The sequence below is a fragment of the Hemitrygon akajei genome, chromosome 14 (assembly GCF_048418815.1).
Source record: "Hemitrygon akajei chromosome 14, sHemAka1.3, whole genome shotgun sequence".
NCBI lineage: Eukaryota > Metazoa > Chordata > Chondrichthyes > Myliobatiformes > Dasyatidae > Hemitrygon > Hemitrygon akajei.
The window spans coordinates 3,366,350-3,388,594 of record NC_133137.1 but is presented as its reverse complement, the minus strand read 5'-3'; the positions used below and the strand labels follow the sequence as shown (position 1 = coordinate 3,388,594).

Here is a 22,245-nt window from a genome sequence, read left to right as displayed (position 1 = left end):
GTTAGGATTGCTGCAGTATGCAAAGTTTGGGTGAAATGAGTAAGTTAACTGACTTGGTTAAATTATTCTTGGGAGAGAAGTGCTGAAGTAAAAATTTACATGGAGAATAAAGTTTTTTTCTGTGGGAAAAGAGTGAAGAATACACTTTCTCACATTGACAGATTATAATTAATAGGGATGCCGCAGAAATCAATGTGTGGTCCTAAGATATTTATAACCTGCATCACTGATAGTGGAATTGCATCTAAGTTTGCTGCTGATTCAAAGCTAGAAGGGAAGTAAGTTGTGATGAATGAGGGGGACAGATATGTGCCAGGAAATTTGAATGCAAAATGTTTATTCCCTCCCTCCCCCCTCCAGCATTTTGTGATTCAAATAATTGCTTTCTATATGAATCAGATTTAATATCGCCAACATGAGTCCTGAGTTTAGGGCAGCAGTACAATAAAATACATGATAAATAAATAGAGGAAAAAACTGAGTTCTATTAAGTATATGTATGTCTATTAAATAGGTAAGCTTTAAATAGTGCAAAATAACAGAAATAAAAAATAGTAAGATAATGTTTATGGGTTCAATGTCCATTTAGAATTTGGATGCAGAGGGGAAGAAGCTGTTCCTGATCACTGAGTGTGTGTCTTAAAGCTTCTGTACTTCCTTCCTGACAGTAATAGTGAGAAGAGGGCATGTCCTGGGTGGTGGGGATCCTTAATTATGGACACAGCTTTCCTAAGGCACCGCTCCTGGCAGATGTTTTGGATACTATGAAGGCTGGTACCCATGATGGAGTTGACTAATATTACAAGTTTCTGCAACTTATTTTGATCTTGTGCAGTAGCCCCTCGCCCATACCAGACAGTGATACAGCCAGTCAGAATGCTCTCCACAGGTACATTTGTAGATGTTTTTGAGTGTTTTAATTCCAAAACCAAATCTCTTCAATGAATATAGCCACTGTCTTCTTTATAGCTGCATAGATGTGTTGCATCCAGGTTTGGTCCTTGGAGATAGATACCCAGGAACTTGAAATTGCTCACTCTCTCCACTTCTGATCCCTCTGAGGATTGGTGTGTGTTCCCTCATCTTACCCTTCCTGAAATCCACAATCAGCTCTTTGGTCATGGATGTAGAGAGACTAGAGCAGTAGGCTAAGCACACACCCCTGTGGAGTGCCAGTGTTAATTGTCAGCGAGGTGGAGATGTTATTTCCGATCTGCACAGATTGTGGTCTTCCGGTTAGGAAGTCAAGAATCCAGTTGTAGAGGTGGGTATAGAGGCTTTAAGTCCTGTAGCTTTTTGATCAGGACTGTAGGAATGATGGTGTTAAACACTGAGCTGTCTGTAATCAATAAACAGCATCCTGACATGGGTATATGCATTGTTCAGGTGATCCAAGGTTGAATGGAGAGCCATTGAGATGGTGTCTACTGTTGATCTAGATGAAACCACAAACACAGCCAATCCCAGGATGTTTGGAATCACTTTGGGAAAGATATGACTGGCTATTTCAGTTTTGGCAATATGCTGCATGATTTGAGGCCTTCTACCCAGTTTTATCTCTTTTCTTTTTTCCCAAAACTGCTCAATTCACCTGAACAGTATCACTGACACAAAGGTGGTCTTCTACTAATACTCTTTTCACCTGCACGCCTTCAGTCCATAGAGTTAAATCCGGAATTGTTTTTCTCCGGCTTTTGGCTGAGATTGATTCTGAAGCTATTTTACAAACTCTACACTGGTGTTATTTTGAAGAACATTGGGGCAATTGAAGTATCTTATTACTGTCCTTGCAGTTTTGCTTTTGTCAGAAATGTATTGACATATTTGTTCTTCTAATCTCCCTCAGATGGGAGGAGTAACATATTCCTTTTCAGCCTTCAATGCTTTTAATTTAATCCTAATATTCATCTCTTCTCATAGTTATATTCTTTTACTGATATTGACAAATGTCTCTCGTCTCCTTTGCTATTTTTTTTAATGGTAACCCTGTTAATCTGAAGTATTGGATTAGCATTCATTTTCTCTAAGCTACATTTCAATAACTGCCAAAACATAAATTTCCATCTGCTTCACTAATGGAGAGCCATAGTCAGCTCTGATGTCATACTCCCTTTTCACTGTGGGTCATTAAGAGATTGAATGGGAAGTCTAACTTTCTTGTTTGTCTTTCCTTCCATCCTAAGGGTAGGAATAATCTCTTCATGCCATCTTGGGAATGATTGATAAATCAGCCCAATTTTGAATCCTGTTTGATTGTATAGTGTACCACATTAGCCGTTTTGGAAATAATGGAGATTTTCTAAATGGTTGTTTAACTGCTCTGTCCATTGATTTTCAGTCTATCTCCAATGAGTACTTGCTGCTATCTGAAGCAGTTGAACCTTTTTGCTTCCCATTTCACCCCACACCCTAATTTTCTTCCCTTGTCATTATGTTCATCATAATCTGTTCCAGATTTTGTAAAGGGATGATTTATTCAGAAGTAGCACCATGGCATTCCCCTTCAACACCTTTACAGCCCTAGACAATGGAGATCAATTGCAATGATCCTGCTGCTCCCTCAGTGATTATTTAACAATGCTATATGTAGACATGTCACCTTATTGGAGAACTAAACTACATGAAGGGTTAACTTTGGCCAAACTGTGTAACATGCACCTTTTGGCTAACGGTCTTGTACATAATTTCTTAAGATTTTTTTAGTTTCTATTTAAATGAATGGCATTGCTTCTTTAAATAATATATCCCATTGATATTTTGTCTCAGAGCTCCTGCTCAAAAGAAACGTTTAACGGAAAAGATGCTGGATTGCCTGGTAATTTCGGGAAACAGTTCATATCCCTCTGGGCCTTACTTTCCATATCCCCAAGGAAATGGGGTACCTGATGTTGCCTCCACTTCTTGGCAAGATGAATCTACCTCTCAGGAATTTGTTGCAAACAAAGAGGGCTGCATGGAGGTGAAAACTGATTCAAACCAAATTGGACTGGAAAAGCTGAAGGAAATTGAAAATCGGTAGGTGAAATCTGTTCATGCAATATCTGTATTCTGCTGGATGTTTCACATGGATGTTAATGGCCAGAACCTTCCAAATCTCTTACTATCTTTCCTTTCAGTTAGTCCTGACGAAGGGTCTCGGCCCGAAACGTCGATAGTGCTTCTCCCTATAGATGCTGCCTGGCCTGCTGTGTTCCACCAGCATTTTGTGTTTGTTGCTTGAATTTCCAGCATCTGCAGATTTCCTCGTGTTTACCTTCCACATAAACTCATTCTGTCCTTGGTGTGCTTTATCATAAAGTAGTATTGCTGCCTGTGAGAAGTTTAGAAATTACATTTGGTAATCTGGAGCTATCATATACTTGCTGCCATCTGTACAGTATCAATTCTATGAAGACAATGGCTTGAATTCCATGAAAGTTTCCAATAGCATTTCTGAAATCTTTTTCAGGTAAAGATCTGATTGAAGAACAGTTGGGTGCACAAAATTGTTTTGGTGATGGTGAAGGAGTGTGATAAGGGAATTGACCAAAATTAAAGCTAATTCTTACTACTACATTTGAACACCTGATGATAGTGTGTGCAGTTATACACAAATAGTGTATTGCCTAAATTCTACCTTTGCTACGAGAGGTGAGAACGCATTAGACCCTGGTCTATACCAACATCCCTGGTGCATACAAAGCTGCTTCCTATACCCACCTCATACTTTGACCACTTTTGTTAGAGCTGTGGGGGAGGATTTAAACTAATTTGGTAAGGGGATGAGAAATGGAGTGATAGGGCTGAGGATGGGGCAGTTGGTATGCAGCAAGAAGCAATGTGTAGTGAGACTGAAGGTGGACAGGGAGATGATGGGGGCAAAATTGAAGTAGGTGACATGAATTAAAGTGTAACAGGGGCCTAAGTCAAAACAGGTGATGAACACAAGACTGAAGGTATTACATTTGAATGTATACAATATACGAAATAAGGTATATGATCTTGTAGCTCCATTCAAGATTGGCAGGAATGATGTGGACATCTTTGAGTCACAGCTGTGAAAAAAGATTGTAGGGGAGCTTAACATCCAAGGATACACATTGTACTGAAAGAACAGCTGGGAAGGCAGAGGAGGTGAGATGGCTTCGTAAGTTTAAAAAAAAAACGAAATTCTTAGAAAGCGGTAACATAGGATCAGAAAATGTAGAATCCTTGTGGGTAAAGTTAAGAAATTGCAAGGTAAAAAGATCCTGATGGGAGTTATATACAGGCCTCCAAACATAGCTAGGATGTGGATGCTACCAATTACACTGGGAGATAGAAAAGACATATAAAAAGGATAATTTTGTGATAATTATGGGAGATTTCAATATGTAGGTAGATTGGCAAAATCAGGTTGATTCTAGATCCCAAGAGAGGGAATTTATCGAATGCCTATGAGATAGCTTTTTTAGAACTACTTCTGATTGAGCCCACTAAAGGAAAAGCAATTCTGGATTGGGTGTTATGTAATGACCCAGATTTGATTAGAGAGTTTAAGGTAAAGGAACCTTAAGTGATTATAATATGTTAGAATTCGCCCTACATTTTGAGAAGGAGAAGTTAAAATTGGATGTATCATTATTACAGTAGAGTAAAGGGAATTACAGAGGCATGAGAGAGGAGCTAGCCAAAGTTAATTGGAAGGGGACACCAGCAGGGATGATGACAGAACAGCAATGGCTGGTGTTTCTGGGGGAATTTTGGAAGGCACAGGCCAAATACATCCCAAAGATGAACAAGTAATGTAATGGGAGGATGAGGCAACTGCTGAAATGAAAGAGAGCATGAAAGCAGAAGAGAAGAATATTGCAAAAATTAGTGGGAAGGTTGTGGATTGGGAAGCTTTTAAAAAAGCAATAGAAGGCAACTAAAAAGTCATAAGGAGATAAAAGATGAAACATGAAGGTAAGCTAGCCAACAATACAAATGAGGCCACAAAATTTTTTTCAGATACAGTATATAAAGAGCAAAAGAGGATATGGGACCACTGGAAATTGATGCTGAAGAGATTGTAATGGGGAGACAAAAAGTAGTGGACGAAGTGTATAAATATTTTGTGTCAGAAATTTGAGTGTGTCAAGAGGAAGAAATGAGTGTTGTTAATGTTACTAAGGAAAAGGTGCTTGGGAAATTGAAAAGTCTGAAGGTAGTAAGTCACCTGGACCAGATGGACTACACCCAGGCTTCTAAAAGTGGTAGCTGAAGAGACTGTGGAGGCATTAGATTCAGGAATGGTTCTGGAGGACTGGAAAATTGCAAATGTCACTCCCATCTTTAAGAAGGGAGGGAGGCAGAGGAAAGGAAAATAGAGGCCAATTAGCCTGACTTCAGTGGTTCAAAAGATGTTGGAATCTATTTTTAAGAATGAAGTTTGGGGGTACTTGGAGCATGATAAGATCGCCAAAATCAGTATAGTTTTCTCAAGGGGAGATCTTTCTGACAAATCTGTTTGAATTCTTTGAGGATATAACAAGCAGGATAGATAAAGACGAGCCGGAGGGTATTATTTATTTGGATTTTCAGGAAGCCTTTGACAAGGTGCTGTAAATGAGGCTGGTAGGGTCTCAAAGAGATTGTTAGACAGATAAGAGTCTGTGGTATTTCAGGAAAGGTACTAGTATAGAGAGAAGATTGGCTGTCTGGCAGCAGGCATAGACTGAGAATAAAGCAGGCCTTTTCTGGTTGGCTGCTGGTGACTAATGGTATGTCGTAGAGGTCAGTGCTGGGACCACTTCTTTTCATGTTATATGTCAGTGATTTAGATGGAGGAATTGATGGTTTTGTGGCCAGGGTTGCAGATGATATAAAGATAAGTTGGGGGGGCAGGTAGTGTTAAGGGAGCAGGGTGTCTGCAGAAGAATTTAGACAGATTGGGGGAATGGGCAATAGGAATGTAGTGTAGGAGATGGTCATGTACTTTGGTGGAACAAATAAAGACATGGGCTATTTTCTAAATGTGGAGAAAATTCAAAAATCAGAGGTGCAAAGGAATTTGGGAGTCCTCGTGCAGGATTCCTTAAAAAGTTAGCTTGCAGTTTGAATCGATGCAATGGAAGGCAAATGAGATGTTAGTGTTAATTTTGAGTGGACTAGAATAAAAAGCAAGGAGGCTTTAATAAGGCTTTGGTCAGATTGAACTTAGGAGTATTGTGAGCAGCTTGGGCCCCTTATCTTTAAAAAGAGATGTGCTGGCATTGCTGAATATCCAGAAGAAGTTCACGAGAATTATCACAGTTGTGAAAAGGTTAATGTATGAGGAGCATTTGATGGTTCTGGGCCTGTGCTTGCTAGAGTTTAGAAAAATGACGGGGTGGGGGGAATCTCATTAAAGCCTATAGAATATTGAAAGGCCTAGATAAAATGGATTTAGAGAAGATGTTTCTTATAGTGAAGGAGTCTAGGACCAGAGAAAACAGCCTCAGAATTGAGGGACATTCATTTAAAACAGGGATGAGATAAAAAGTATTTCTAGGCACAGGGCGGTGAATATGGAATTCATTGCCATAGCTTTGCAGGCAAAGTCATTGGGTACATTTGAGGCAGAAGCTGATAGATTCTTGATTAATCGGGGCATCAAAGGGGAATGGGATTGGGAGGGATAATAAATTAGACTTGATGGAATTGCAGAGCAGACTCGATGGGCAGAATGGCCTAATTCTGCTCCACTGTCTTATGGTTTTAACTTGATGCTAATTCCTGCATTCCTGATTAAATGAGCCAAGTCAGTTGAAAGAGAGATAAAGATCTGGCCAGAAGGAGCAAACTCAGCATTGCAGGACTGTTGAAAATACTGATCGGAACATGTTCAGGAAGTTGGCAAGTTACAGCCATCGCATTAACATCAATCAATATGGGAGATCTGAGACTAGCTATTACACAGAAGTGCTTTGGGGACGTCACTGTTATTTAATACATCTTCTATCAGAAGCCATGACTGACAGGTGAGGCCTGGTTATGGTTGAGAGATCGGTGAATAAGATGGCTCTCAGGTCAGCTGTGCTTTCCCGCTCCCTCAGGTAGGCAAAACAGGATTATTCACAGAGAATGTACTGTACAGCCATTTCTGTGACACCAGAGACGCAAGATGCATGTGGCAGGGCATTCAGACCATAACAGATGTCAAGTCCATCTTAGCGATAGTGACACTTCTCACCCTGATAGATTGAATGACTTGAGTTTCTGCACAGTACAATGTGCTGGTGAGGAAGGCCCCCCTTTCCCTTCGAGAGTCAGTCTGGCTGCAGCTAATGTGAGAAAGACTCTAGCAGGGTCAGCCCACCTAAAGGTGCGGTGCTTGATAACATACCTGTTTGAGTGATGAGGAATTGTGCAGCGCAGTTAAGAGATGTCTTCAACAACTCTTTGAGATAGTCCACTGTCCCTTCTTCCTGATACATTAGACCCTTTCCATTTGACCCCTCCTTAAATTAATCTACTGATGAAGCCATAGCCTCTGCACTCCACTCTGTCCTGTCCCACCTGGAAAATGGTGCTTCATACTCCAGGCTGCTGTTTATTAACTTCAGCTTGGTATTTATTATATCATCCCTTAGAAGGATAAACTGTCCTCGTTGAGTCTCAACACCGCTCTCTGCAACTGGATCTTGGTCTTCCTAACAGAAAGGCCACAGTCAGTCCAATTGGCAGTAACATCTGCAGCTCCAGCATGCTGAGCACCAGTAGCCCCGAGGGCTGCATGCTCAGCCCACTGTCGTTCATGCTGCTGACACTTGACTGCACTGCTAGATTCAGTTTAAACCGAGTCATCAAGTTTGATGATGATACAACAGTGGTTGGTCCCATCAACAATGACGAGGAGACAGTATGGAGAGAGGAGATACATCAGCTAGTAGAATAGTGTGAGCACAACTAGAGTCTCAACATTAACAAAAATCAAGGAGATGATTGTCAGCTTTAGGAAGATGCGGCTGACCATTCCTCACGACACATAAATGGCTCCTCCATCAAGAGGGTTAGGAACACCAGTTTTCTGGGAGTGAACATAACGAACAATCTCACCTAGTCCTTCAGCACCTCTGTGTATTTGGTCAATAAAGCACAGCAGTATCTCCACTTACTGAGGAGACTGAAGTGAGTGAAGCCCCCCAGCCCCACCATTCTACGAGTTTTTATAGGAGCATCATCGAGAGTGTCTTGACCAGCTGCGTCACTGTCTGGTATATGAATTGCACAGCATCAGACTTCATGTCCATACAAAGGATTGCGAGGACTGTTGAGAGGATAATCAGGGTCTCTCTTCTATCATCAGAGATATTTATTAAAAGCACTGCACGGACATGGACAGCCCTTGGCATTGTCATTGATCCCTCCCATCTGCCTAACAATCTCTTTGACACCCTACCATCAGGCAGGAGGTACCGTAGCATCAAGACAAGAACTGTTAGAATGGAAGACAGCTTCTTAACCCAGGTCATAGGACTACTAAACTCCCTGCAATCATCCAGGTCTCAGCACATATGAAGCATGAGTGATGTTATACTGTTAACTTTTTAACTTTTGTCATAAATGAACCTTATTATTAATTTATTTGTGATAATATTTGTGTTGTGCACCTTGGTCCAGAGAAAGGTTTGATCATTTGGCAGTACACATGTGTAGGGTTGAATGACAATAAACTGAATTTGAACTTGAGCTGTTAATGGCTTTACCTGCTACTGATACTGTATTGATTTTGATGTAACTTTTTGAAACATCTATCAGGAAATGTCAAAAGAAGAAAATAATCCTGGAGACCCTGAAGCCAACAATTGCTTTCAAGTTACAGAAATTGACATTAGAGACTATGATATTCCCTCTGAAAATTCCAATTTAATAAACATGTTTAAGACTTGGCAGGGCTTGAAAAAGGGAATTGGTGAGAGGAAAAATATATGTATGGATTAAACATTTAGGATTTAGTTGCTAGGGTGTCCTTGAATTCCATTTTAGGAACTGCAGAATTCCATTTCCTAGAAGTGATGGGTTTAATTGTTGCTTAGCAGACAGATATAAACCAACTTCTTGTTAACTCCTTATATTTAAATTTCACAGGCTAGTTACAAGAGATGATCCAGAAACTGACGCAGTTGAGATTTCAGATATGCCAGTGCTGGTCTTGTCTGATTCTCTCCGAGAAGAACTGAAACATGGTCTGGAAGAAGTTTTGCCTCGTACAATAATGGAATCCCTGTAAGTATAACATCAGAAAGAAGTGTCATGTGTTGCTAATAGTCTAATGATGGGGGATTATCACAGGTGTATGATTTTATATTAGCAAAAATAGTTATTTCTGATTCTGAAAAAGCAAGTTATAATACGAGGGGTGATTGATAAGTTCGTGGCCTAAGGTAGAAGGAGTCAATTTTAGAAAACCTAGCACATTTATTTTTCCTACATTTACACACTTAGTCCAACGGTCGTGGAGCATACGGATCCCTTCTTTGTAGAAGTCGGTGTCTTGGACCTCCAGGAGAGGTCCACAGCATGGGGTGATTGATAAGTTTGTGGCCTACAGTAGAAGGAGATGAGTTATTAACTTCAAACTTTCTGCATTTTCACTCAAAGAGTTGAAGTGTATGTTTATATAATGAGAGTTGTATAACATCTCCTTCTACCTTAGGCCACGAACTTATCAATCACCCCTGCTGTGGACCATTTCTACAAAGAAGGGATCTATATGCTCCACAACTGCTGGACTAAGTGTGTGCATGTAGGAGGGGACTATGTTGAAAAATAAATGTGCTAGGTTTTCTAAAATTGACTCCTTCTACCATAGGCCACGAAATTAACAGTCACCCCTCATAAATTCAAGAATGAGTGCTATCTCACAAACTTGTTTTGGGCCTCTACAGCATAACTGCAGAAAGCTAAAGGTAGAAAGATGAGTAGGATGGGAGAAATAATGTGGCAGTTAAAGGACCAAAAAAAAATTGGATTTTCTGTAATGTATTCCATCTTTATTTCCCTGTTTGTATAATCCATGCCCCTGTGACCTCCATACAGCTTGATTTCCCAGCCATATTTCCGAAAGTAAGAAATCTTGGCTCAGGAAAGTTGAATGAGTTTGGGCGGAGATGAGAAAATAAATAAATGAATTATTGAAGGGTTTGGAACATAGGCCTCCTAATCATGGCTGTACTATTGAGTGATAATAATCATGAAGAAAGGGAACTTGTAGCAAGGGTAATGAAATAATTGTTGACAAATTTAATCTTCATGGACATTGGGCAAATTAAACTGACATGTTATCAGCAGATATGAATAGAATACACTGAGTCTCTTCATCTGCAAGTCGTAATGCAAATTGCAAATAGTCAAGGCCCCAGTACTAATCTTTTGTTATAGCTTGCAAACTAGAAAATTCTCATTCATTGTTTTCTATCAGTTCAGTCCTCTTTTAACTAACCATGTAGATTCTTGTTACTGTGCTTTGGCCTGCTCTGTAAATTGTCCCTGAACCCTCTAATAATTTTTTTCCTTTCTTACTATCTTAGGAATCGTCCATGCATGGAACTTGTTCTTTGGAGACCCCCATGTGAACCTCTTTCAGATAAACTTGCAGCATTAACAGAGCAAAGGAAGTCCAAGCATAGGGAGCTACAGTGTGATCCTGATTTATACAAGAGCACAAAACTGGATTCATCCTTAAATTGTGGTGATATGAATCAAACCAACACACTTGAAGAGGACATGGAGCTTTAGAGACAGCTTGCAGCACAGATCTGTGGGGTAAAAGCATTGTAACTTGCAGAGATTCTCCATCAGCAGGGAATGGAATATTTTGTTAAAGTTTAAAAAGTTTTAAGTGACATTAAGGTTTTGATGGCCCAACTGTTCTTGCATAAACCAAACACTGAAACTAGTCCTGGCTGCAGTCTATATAGTGTCTGTACTGCACATGGATATTCTTTATATATTTTTTAAGTGTGTTCCTATTGCACCCAGTTTATCTTTGATCTCAGATCTGGGATAATCAGCCATAGGCTGTCCAGTGTCAAATAATTACTTGTGGTTAGTTTTGAGAAAGTAAGTGCTGTAATTTATAATGCTCTTGAAATGCTATTTGTTATGTAATACATGAAGAGATAGGGAACTAGTAGAAGCATTCCAAGGAGTATACAAGAGAATTTTATGCTATATGGATGTTCATTGAAGCATTGTTTCACTCTTGGCTGGAAAAGTTTTTAATATGAACTTTTGTTATTGAGCTTAAGATAAAAAATAGCTTTTCTTGCACTATAACAAATGAAGAGAAAACTAAATACTAGCTGGGGAATTGAATAAAAAAAAGAAACTAAACCTTTTACTTAAGGATCTCTTCTTGTTATAGCCATTGATCTTTCGGTATGTACTTGTTTTGGGGAGGAAAAAAAATAAAATACCTGATACTTAAGATAGCAGTGCTGTGGGAGTGTTGAGCCTGAGCTCACTCTAATATAGTGCAAGCAGACAATGAGGAATTGCTCATGGTGGATCCTATTTATCTCTCTATTTTTAAAGGTTCTGATCTTAGTAGAAATTTGCGGTCCTTTCTGAGGTGTCATACATGTATTTTGCATTTTTTGTAAAGCTTTTAGGTGTTCTTGGAATGGTCTCGGTAAAAATTTTGCTTTTGAAATTTTTCATTTGATCATGCCACCCTTGCCCATCCTGCATTTCTTCTCACTCTTACACCCTTTCTTCTTCCTCTTCTTCTCCTTATCTTTTGCCAGTAATACAGGAAGAAGAATAAACCTGTTTCAAATAATACCTCTCTGTAACATTGGGGTAAATTTTCTAATCATTTGCTAGCAGATTCTCCTCAAATTATTGTCAGTTGTGCATTTCTTACTGGAAGATTGGCCACTAGCTGAGAACCTATCATCTGACTGGTATTCGATCAATCCAACAAGGGCTTCAGCTACACCACTGAGTTCTCTACAGGTTTGCAGAAGCTTCCAGTCTTTGTGCATCACTTCTTAAAACCAATTCTTAGAATGAATTTGTAATGTTTGTTACCTAAAGTCGAGTTGAGCTTTGGTTATAGTTTTGGATTCAGCAATGATATCCTAGTTTTTGCATTTTTGTTACATTTTAAGCATCTCCGTGTTTGCCTTCAGAGACTTCTCCCACACCCAAATATTGCTTATGGAAAAAGTGAAAACCAGTTTCACAACAAATTATCGATCAACTCGTAGCATTCAAACTGTCAGTATGGAGCTGACTTTGGCTGCATGAAGTAGGTCAGAGATGCTGAGCTGTTTCACTGGGTATTAGATACCTGTGATCCTTGGGTAGGCTTCTGTCAAAGCCATTCAAGAGTAGAATTAGTGCTTGCAATTCCAATCAGCCTGAGATCAACCTGCCCTTGGTAGAATCATCATGCTTATTGTGATGTAACCGGTCAGCTCAGGCAGGTGGATGGATGTTGAAAGATATTTTGGCCATTTTGTTTTGCTCTTTCAATCGAATATGAAGCCTGACATTGTACTTGTCTTGGAGATTTTTTAAAAATGACAGTTTGAATGACCCAGGATTTGGTTCCCTACATAGTATTGATTCAGATTAATTTATCAAATGTACATTGAAACTTGCAGTAAAATGCATTATTTGTGTTAACAGTTAATACCAATACATCATCAGGATGTGGTAGGACACCTGCAAGTGTCATCATTCATCCTGGTGCCAACATAGCATGCCCACAATGTATGGCAGAACTATACAACAACAACAATAGTACAAATAAAACAGAACAACAATAAAACAAGCCTCCAACTTTCAGTCCTGGCTTGGACATATAGACATTGGGCCTCCAACTTCCGGACACACTGTTCCAGGGGCTTCGACCATTGGTTCTTGACTTCCAGATTCACTGTCTTCAGTTTTCAACCTTTGACCTCTAAGCCATGAATTCCAGACTTGCAAAGACCTCCAATCCCTTGGGGGCGGTGGGGGAGTAGTCTCACCCTCGTCCACAGAGCCTGCCAACCCTACATCCACCTACAGGTATACTGGCCTTCTTCCATGGAATGCTGTGATCTGGACATCAGCTCCTGCCCCGACTCTCCATATATTTCCCCTGATCCCTCATTCCCCTCATCAATGGACCCAAAGCCATCTTTACAAATTAACAAAAACAACTAAATCTGAGCCATGACCTCAACAGACATCACAACTTGGCACCATCTATTGACCAGAGTAATTTGATTCACTCATGCTGAGATAATCATGACAATAGTTCAAATCTTGATGGGAAGATGTTGCATTTCCCTTAGCAGTATGTAGTGAAACCTATAATCTGGTATGCTTGGGATTTAGGGGACATCGGCAGATTTTTAAAACTTAAATGTTCTATTATTAATACCAATGTTAATTCACATTTATAATGCAGTGTTATATCAAATAAAAAATCTTTACAGGTAAGAGGAAACGGAGTTCAGGAACCAGGGCCTCACTGAATGGAGAGGAGGGTAACTTATGTCCCAGATGCTGGGTCATTGGGAATTATGAAGCTCTAAACAAGCTGCAACTTGAGCAGCATCTGTTGGGAGTGGGAAGAAATTGTCTGTGTTTTGGGTTGAAATCCTGTATCAGGACTAAGTGGAGAGGCGAGATGGCCAGTATAAAGAGGAGAAAGGGAGTGGTGAGGCAGGAGCCCGAAGTATTTGGTGGAATGAGGAACGGTGAATGATAGGCAGGATGAGCTAGGGAGGGATGGAGTTGAGAGATGGAGGCAGGTTGGATAATGGATTGCCTGGGTGGATGCTGTGAGAAAGGGAATGGATATCAGTGAAAGTGAAACCAAACCTGCAAGATATTAATGGAGAGTTTCCTTTGAAATGCTGGGAGTAGAGGGCATGCTATCTGGTGGTGGCATTTAATTCAAGGTGCCAAAAATCATAGCAGATCAGTTGAATGTGGAGGCTGCTGGATGAGGAGGAGAGAAAACATCCTTTTTACAAAGTGTTTCATGCACAATTGTAGGAAATGGAACAAATATGGCTGAGAGTCTGTCAGCTGTGGTGGAGGGTGCAAAGCATCACTGGCCCAGCCTACTCGCCATCAAGGATATAAATACAGGAGGTGCTGGAAAAGAGTCAGTAGCATCATGAAGGATCCCACCTTGCTCATGGACTGTTTACCCTACTTCCATCAGGGAGAAGGCCACGTTGCATCCACACCAGAACTACCAGACTTAAAACTTCCCCAATCAGTAAGGCTGATTGACAGCTTCTCTTAATAACTCCAATCACTACTTTATTTCTTGTCACCTTACATACAGCCTACTGTCACTTTATGGACGTACAATCAATCTATGTATATAAGCTATCTTCTGTATTTATTGTGTTCTTTGTATTTTGTGTTTTGGATCTGGAGCACCAATAATTTAGGTCTCTTTTACACTTGTGTACAGGAAATGACATTAAACAATCTTGAATGGACAAGGAGAAAAGTAAACTACTTACAACCACTGGTCTGCAATGGTTCATTGTCATTCGAATAGGTGCATTAGAGCTGAAATTGAGGCCTTGAGAAGCAGGGTGGAAGGAGATGTATTTAATAGCTGTGGGAGCCTCTGGACTTGTGGCTATTAGTTGCTAATGTTATTCTTGTGATGGGGGCAGAGAAGCCAAGAAGAGAAAGGATCACAAATGAATTTGGCACCAAAATGATGAAATTTTCATGTTCTCCTACCCTACTTTCTGTAAAGAATCAATTCCATTAAGATGTGCATCTTTTTCCAACTATGTAGTAAATTTGTTTAATATTGACTCTGCAATGCCTCTTTAAGTAATCAAAGATTCAAAGCACATTTATTATCAAAGAATATATAAATTATACACTTTGAAATTTGTCTGCTTGTAGGCAGTCACAAAGCAAGAAACTCGAATAATTCAACTTAAAAAAAACACAAAAGAAAACAAAAACCACTGCACAGAGAAAGAGAGGGGGAAACACATCATGCAAAACAAGCCAACAGCATTCCAAACCAGACTGAGTCCCAGGTCTGCTCCCGGAGCAGCCTGAGTAGGCTCATGCCAAGTCTCGGTCCCCAGTTTTTTTTACACCAGCAGGACAGAGCAGCCGGATCAGTTCAGTCTCTTAGCAGCAAAGAAAGGAATGAACATTCACGAGAGAGTGAATGAATTTAGCCCAACCCTCCCCTCCATATCCAACACTTGAGCTTCCAGTCTACCTGCGCCGACATTTAAATTGTCCTAACAACAAATAGTGCCACATTTTGTGACCTGAATCTAGGTGCTCCAAAACTCCTGGGCTGCCCTACCTGAAGCTGGTCTTGATCTTATCAAGTTGGTTCGGGGTTCGGTGCAATCCAACCTAGCACCCAGATTAGGTGGATGGACATTGAAACTCTTCACATTGACTCCTTTCAAAAATGCTCACTCCATCTCCAGAAGCGATACTACCAACACTAAGAACCAGCGGCCTGAACATGTCGCACCTTGCAATGCCCAGCACGGCCCAACCCCCAGACTAGCCTTACCTCCACCTGCTTCCTTGCCGTCTGCAGCAATAGTTCACCACAATTTCTTTCACGAAAGATGTTAAATGTAGTGTTTTTAGTTGATTAAAATTTACTAGTAAGCTGTCACACATCTTTGGTAGTGCCGTCTTAAACTGGAACCAAGTACAGACCAAGGGCTTTATCCCCTATGTTGATTAGCGTATTTAATGTTTTCTTTCAAATTTGTCTGTCTCATCTATTAATGGCATTTCTCATCTGACTAGTTTACTAGCAAATTCTTCAGTAATTAGTGTTACTGCCTGAAATTTTATTCTGTCTACAGTTGGCTAATTTCCCTCCCAGACTTTCTCTCTTCATAATGTTTTGCTACTAGATGTGACTGAATAATTGTTCACTCTAATCTACCATATTCGTTCTCATGTATTCCCTTGGTTCATAAGATTACCCTGGTTAAAATAGTAACTGCTTACAGATTATGATAGATGCAGGATTCCACATTCTATCCTTTGAGGAAGGAAAAAGTTTCTATAAAGTATGCCCCATATCAATGATGTTGATGTGCATCTATTTGTGGCTTGATTAATTACTTTTAGTTTCTAGAAATGAGATTCCAGTTATCTTTTTAAACTGCTGTACTGGTCCTTGAAAGTGACCCTGTCAAACCCATGATCAAATTGAAATTAATTAACAGAAAAATGTCAGAAACGGGTCCATCAAGTAGGATAAAGAAAGTTGCATGAGGTTTGAAATTGCTGACTTTGGATTTGATACATTTGTTAACTTTAGCCCACAAATAATCATAATAAATTATTTCACTGTGGTCACTACAGAATTCTATGGGCAAATGTGTTAAAGAGATCTCTGTGAAGTTTCTACGTGGCTACTAATGTTCAAGGCTGAGTTGTGTAAGCTTTTATTGGGTTGCAGCAGAAGTACATGAATAGATAACCTGTACGAGTCATTCATCCTGTCAACGTGGCCCTCTTCAAAAAGTTTTTAAAATACATTGTCAAACTGTATCAAAGATGCCATTTCAGTTGACTTTAAATTTGCTCTAATGAAGTTACTGGATTGTGTCAAGTGAAATCAGAACTTGAAAATATGAGTCTATATTTGTTTAAAAAAAGATATTAGCTGTCCAGAATTTGCATCAGTGGTGACTCTTATTTACAGTGGATATGCTAGTGTAAACTGTGTTGATCAGGCTGTGCCAAGTAATAGAGTGCACTGTGTTCCACTTACTTCATTCTACACTGCATTTTCTGGTATTGAATCTATAATATACTCAATATACTTTAATCTTCCCATTTGGTGCTTATTTTGTGTGATTAGCCTCACTGAAATACATTAGAATTTGTACTCTTGAGGGACAAGACTGCAAAACTTTTGGGCACCTTAGCTTTTTTACTATAAATTTTGTTTTGTTTTCTGCATTAGTGTGTCAGTAGAAAAAAAATCAAATTTTAGATTTCAATAAGAGCATACGACATAGAAGAGAATTAGGCCATTTGGTCAATCGAGCCTGCTTTGCCATTTCATCATGGCTAATCCACTTTTTTTCCCAATTTGCTCAAGTCCTTCTGCGGTCTCCCTGTTTCCCCAACATTAACTGCCCTTCCACCGATTTTCGTGTTGTCTGCAAACTTGGCCACAAAGCCATCAATTCTGTCAATCATATTACTGATGTACAACGTAAAGAGAAGCAGTTCATGTGGAACACAACTAGTCACCAGCAGCCAATCAGAAAATTCTCCCTTTACTCCGACTCTGCCTCCTGCCTATTAGCCAATGCTCTGTCCATGCTTGTAAATTTTCTGTAATACCATGGCTTCTTGTTAAGCAGCCTCATGTGTGGCACCTTGTCAAAGGCCTTCTGAAAATCCAAGTTCACAACATCCACCGATTCTCCTTTGTCTATTCTGCTTGTTATTTCTTCAAAGAATTCAAACAGATTTGTCAGGCAAGACTTTCCTTTAAAGAAACCATGTTGAGTTTGGTCTATTTTATCAGGTGCTTCCAAGTACCCTGAAACCTTATCCTTAACAATTGACTCCAACATCCCCCTAACCAGGCTAACTGGCCTATAATTTCCTTTCTTCTGCTGCCCTTCCTTCTTGAAGAGTGGAATGACATTTGCAATTTTTCTAGAAATTCCAGAATCTTCGAAATCATTCCAGAATCTATTGATTCTTTAAAGATCATTAATAATGCCTCCATGATCTCTTCAGTTACCTCTTTCAGAACCCTGAGGTGTAGTCCATCTGGTACAGCTGACTTATCTACCTTAAGGCTTTTCAGCTTTGCAAGCACCATCTCCTTGGTAATAGCAACTGTATTCATTTCTCCCCCTGAACTTCTGGCATACTGCTAGTGTCTTCCTCAGTGAAGACTGACGCAAGATGCTTATTCAGTTTGTCCACCATTTCCTTGTCCCCTATTACTAACTCTTCAGCATAATTTTCCAGCCGTCTGATATCCACTCTCGTCTCTCTATTACTCTTTATATATCTGACAAAAAAACACAGTTGGTATCCTCTTTGATATTGTTGGCTTGCTTACCTTTATATTTCATCTTTTACCCCTTTATGGCTGTTTTTTGGTTGTGTTCTGTAGGTGTCTAAAAGTTTCTCAATTCTCTAGCTTCCTACTAAATTTTGCTCTATTATATGCTCTCTTTGACTTTTACGTTGGGTTTGACTTCCAAACGTTCCAAACATTAATTTTCTAAAATAGTTAGAGATTTTTTTGTATTTTATTAAAGAAAGTAACATATTAAGTAGCAGACCACTTTTCAAATAAAAAAAACTCAATTACTTCGTATTTATATGTAGCCCAGTGCATGATGAAACAAATATAACAAACGTGCTAATGATCAATGACATAGTGACTAGTGCTCTGCTTCTTTTAATGCTGTTACAATGCTTTAGATCAGTGGTTCCCAACGTGGGGCGTACGCCCCACAGGGGGGTAATTTGATTTTTAAGGGGAGCAATTCGAGAATGAGTTATTAACAGTGAATTTTTTCTAGTAAGTCTGTGTGAGTATGAGTGTGTGTGCGAGTTAATACATATGTGTATATACATGTGTAATTGCGTATGTACTGTATATATAGTGTATCACTATCATTACAACCATCAAATGGCTTTCATAATTAAATTAATGAATTGACTGATGTAGGAAGGAACAAATGAACAAGTTCAAACGCGTAAGAAACTCGTACGAGGTCGCGCCAATGCTGCTTTTTGCAGTAGCTTTCGGTTCTTGGTGGTGTGAAGGTGTGTACATTGCGTCATCTCTTTTAAACGGTGTATCTGTCTTTGTATGCTGTAGAAATGAATCGGCATTGTTTTATTTATTTATTATTATTATTTTAATATCACTTAATGTTCTTTTTTTTACAATTTCTTAGTAATTTCTTCCTCAGAACTTTAACAGTCCTTTCGTTCTTTTATTTTTCTCTTTCATGAATGCCATGTTCTTTGGAAGCTTGTTTAAACCAAGTTAATGGTCTTTTAGGCTTCCTCCAGGTGAATAGGAATTCACTTTTTGAATAATAAGAATTACCGGTATATATCACCACAGGGGGCATCAGGATTTTAGAGGTGATTAGGTGGGGCATGGCCAAAAAAAGGTTGGGAACCACTGCTTTAGATGATGGATTAGATGGCTTTGTTACCAAGTTTGTAGATGATACAAAGATTGGTGGAGGGGCAGGTAGTGTTGAGAAACAGGTAGGCTGCAGAAGGACTTAGATTAGGAGAATGAGCAAGAGAATAGCAAATGAAATATAATGTTGAAAAGTACATGGTCATGCACCTTGGTAGTAGAAATAAATGTGCAAACTATTTTCTAAATGAGGAAAAAATCCAAAAATCTGAGATGCAAGGGGACTTGGGAGTCCTTGTGCAGAACACCCAAGTTAACTTCCAGGTTGAGTCAGTGGCAAGGAAGTCAAATGCAATGTTAGCATTCATTTCAAGAGGTCCAGAATACAAGAGCAGGGATGTGATGCTGAGGCTTTATAAGGCACTGGTGATGCCTCATCTTGAGTATTGTGAACAGTGTTGGGCTTCTCATCTAAGAAAAGATGTGCTGGATTTAGAGAGGGTTCACAAGAATGGTTCCGAGAATGAAGGGGTTATCATACGTGGAACATTTGTGGGTCTGGCCCTGTACTTGCTGGAATTTAGAAGGATGAGGGGGAATTTCATTGAAACCTTTTGAATGTTGAAAGGCTTAGACAGAGTAGATGTGGAAAGGATGTTTCCCACGGTGGGGGAGTCTAGGTCGAGGGCACAGCCTCAGAATAGTGGGGCGTCCATTTAAAACAGATGCGGAGAAATTTCTTTAGCCAGAGGGTGGTGATTTTGTGTAATTTGTTACCACGGGCAGCTGTGGAGGCTAGGTCATTGGGTGTATTTAAGGCAGAGAGTGACATGTTCTTGATTGGACATGGTATTGAAGGTTACAGGGAGAAGGCCAGAGGTGGGGCTGAGGAGGTGAGAAAATGGTCACCCATAATTGAATGGCAGATTAGACTCGATGGACCAAATGGCCTATTTGTGCTTCTATGTCTTATAACAAGTCGAATGAGCTGAACTGATTAACTGAAACAGAAACATGTGTAGAAGGAATCATACTGGGCGAAGGACAACCAAACTAAAAGTGAGGGTGTTGCAGATGTAACAGTTTACCCTTCAAATCATCAATTCTTATACCATGGTAGAGTGAGCATCACAAGAAGATACAAGGAAGTCATCCTGCATCAGCAAGGTCTCTTCCAAGCAGAAATTTCGCGGCAGGTGAGTGTTTCAATATGTGTTGTCCAAGCATTTTTGAAGAAGTACAAAGAAACAGGCAAGGTTGAGGACCAGAAAGGCAGTGGTCAGCTATAAAAACTTGAGTACAGCAGATGGGAGACGCATCAAACTGAATTGGAAATTGGAAGAAATCAGCACTGCTATCAACTCTGAACTCACAGAAACCACAGGAACCCAGGTACACTGCTCTACAGTCCAGACAAGTCTTGTCAGAAGTGGCCTTCATAGAAGAATTGCTGGCAAAAAAAAATTCCTCAGAAGTAGAAACAAAGCCAAGAGACTCAACTACGCACAAAAACACAGGGAATGGGGTACTGAACAATGGCAACAAGTGCTCTGGACTGAGGAGTCAAGATTTGAAATTTTTAGCTCAAACAAGAGGTAGTTTGTCTGTAGAAAAGCTGGAGTGTGTTACATGGATGGGTGTCTGCCAACAGTGAAGCACAGAGGAAGTTCTCTGCAGGTTTGGAGTTGCATTTCTGCAAAAGGAGTTGGTGATCTGGTCAGAAATAATGGGATCCTCAATGCTGAGAAATACAAGCAGATTCTTATTCATCACACAGTACCATCAGGGAGGCATCTGATCAGTCCCAACTTCATTCTGCAGCAGATCCCAAATACACATCCAAGGCCATCAAAAGCTATCTTCAGTGAAAAGAAGAACAAGGAGTTTTGCAACAGAGTAGCCTCCAAAGTGTCCTGATCTCAACATCATGAAACTGTCTGGGATTACTTGGGGGGGAAATAATTGAGACCGCCAATGTCTGCAGAAGAACTGTGGTAAGTTCTCCAAGATATTTGGAACAACTTAACAGACGATTTATTTTTGCAAAGCTGCACGACAATGTACCAGGTGAATTGATGCAGCTTTAAAGGCAAAGAGTGGTCATATAAAATATTCATTTGATTTAGTATTTTACTGTTTATTGTTCTTTACAGTAATCTTTTGATACTTAGAAACTTTTCATTTAATTTTTTTGAAAGCTTCTTTGCTTTACAGATTTTTTTTACACACGCCCAAGACTTTCATACGGTACTGTACACTTTTTAATTGGTCTAGCCTCTGAGGTTGCGACATTATGAATGCACAAGATGCTATCTTTAAATATAACATTGGAATTCTTGCACCAACCTTAAAAATATGAATGTTCTTAGAGTTTAATCTATCCCTGTAATTGCTGCTTGATATAAACACTTTTTAATGCCAAATTTTTGAACATACTCATTTTTAATATTTATGTACATTAGAAAAATCTACAGAAATTACCATTTTGCCTATTGTTTAGAATAATGTACATGTATGTGCATACAGTGCAATCTCAAGTATATTAAATTCTTATTAATCAAAGGACTCTTGAGAGTGATCACCTGAAACTAACTGTGTTAATAGCCTTTGCTTTATCAGAAGTTGCAGTCAAATGCAACAACTTGAATTTCTACAGTCTATTCTTGCTTCAATCCCCTGGTAAGCATGTAACAAATTAGATCTGTCAGTGGAGTTTTACAGCTTTAGTTAATCCAGTGCAAGGCTCTTAGCTGTGTCATTTTGTAAAGAATTAAGGAGCTCAACATTAAATAAGAGCTTTAAAAATATATTCAAATAATTTATGCTGTATGGTACTCAATCTGGCTTTCCTCATAGAATTGTTGTTTTGCTTCTGGCCTTCTCCATGTTAGCCAGATGGACTCCAGTCTGAGCTCAATATGTTAGAATAATGAGTGGCTCGGATTGCATGTAATCTCACTCTGGAAAATGAAAGAAGCTGAGTGAAATGATTTTCTCTGGAAGCAGTCTTCTGTTCTGATTAGTTCTTAAGCAGATCCTGGAGAGAAGGAAGAAAAGATGCTACTGAACTTGCCACGTCTTTCCTTTGGAATTCATGAACCATAGAACACTACAGCACAGTACAGGCCCTTCAGCCCTCCATGTTGTGCTGA

The 22,245-nt window shown here is 39.5% G+C and overlaps 2 protein-coding genes across 5 annotated transcripts in view; one reads left to right on the top strand and one right to left on the bottom strand.

Annotated features, from left to right (window-relative positions):
• The window catches only part of ccdc117 (coiled-coil domain containing 117), a 79,173-nt gene that overhangs the window by 28,166 nt on the left and 28,762 nt on the right, over window positions 1-22,245 (top strand). For 3 of the 4 annotated variants that reach the window (XM_073065357.1, XM_073065358.1, XM_073065356.1), the window contains 3 exons: window positions 2,767-3,015; window positions 9,073-9,210; window positions 10,515-21,078. In XM_073065357.1, the coding sequence (XP_072921458.1) occupies window positions 2,767-3,015; window positions 9,073-9,210; window positions 10,515-10,722 (595 nt within the window). In that variant the 3' untranslated portion in view covers window positions 10,723-21,078. Of the gene's footprint in view, window positions 1-2,766; window positions 3,016-9,072; window positions 9,211-10,514; window positions 21,079-22,245 lie in introns of those variants that run through there. The other variant, XM_073065355.1, reaches the window with a different exon arrangement.
• LOC140738228 (uncharacterized) overlaps window positions 21,053-22,245 on the bottom strand; it is a 74,312-nt gene continuing 73,119 nt past the window's right edge. Inside the window, exon 20 of the mRNA XM_073065353.1 lies at window positions 21,053-22,130. The gene's annotated coding sequence lies outside the window, so the exon portion shown is untranslated. The remainder of the gene's footprint in view (window positions 22,131-22,245) is intronic.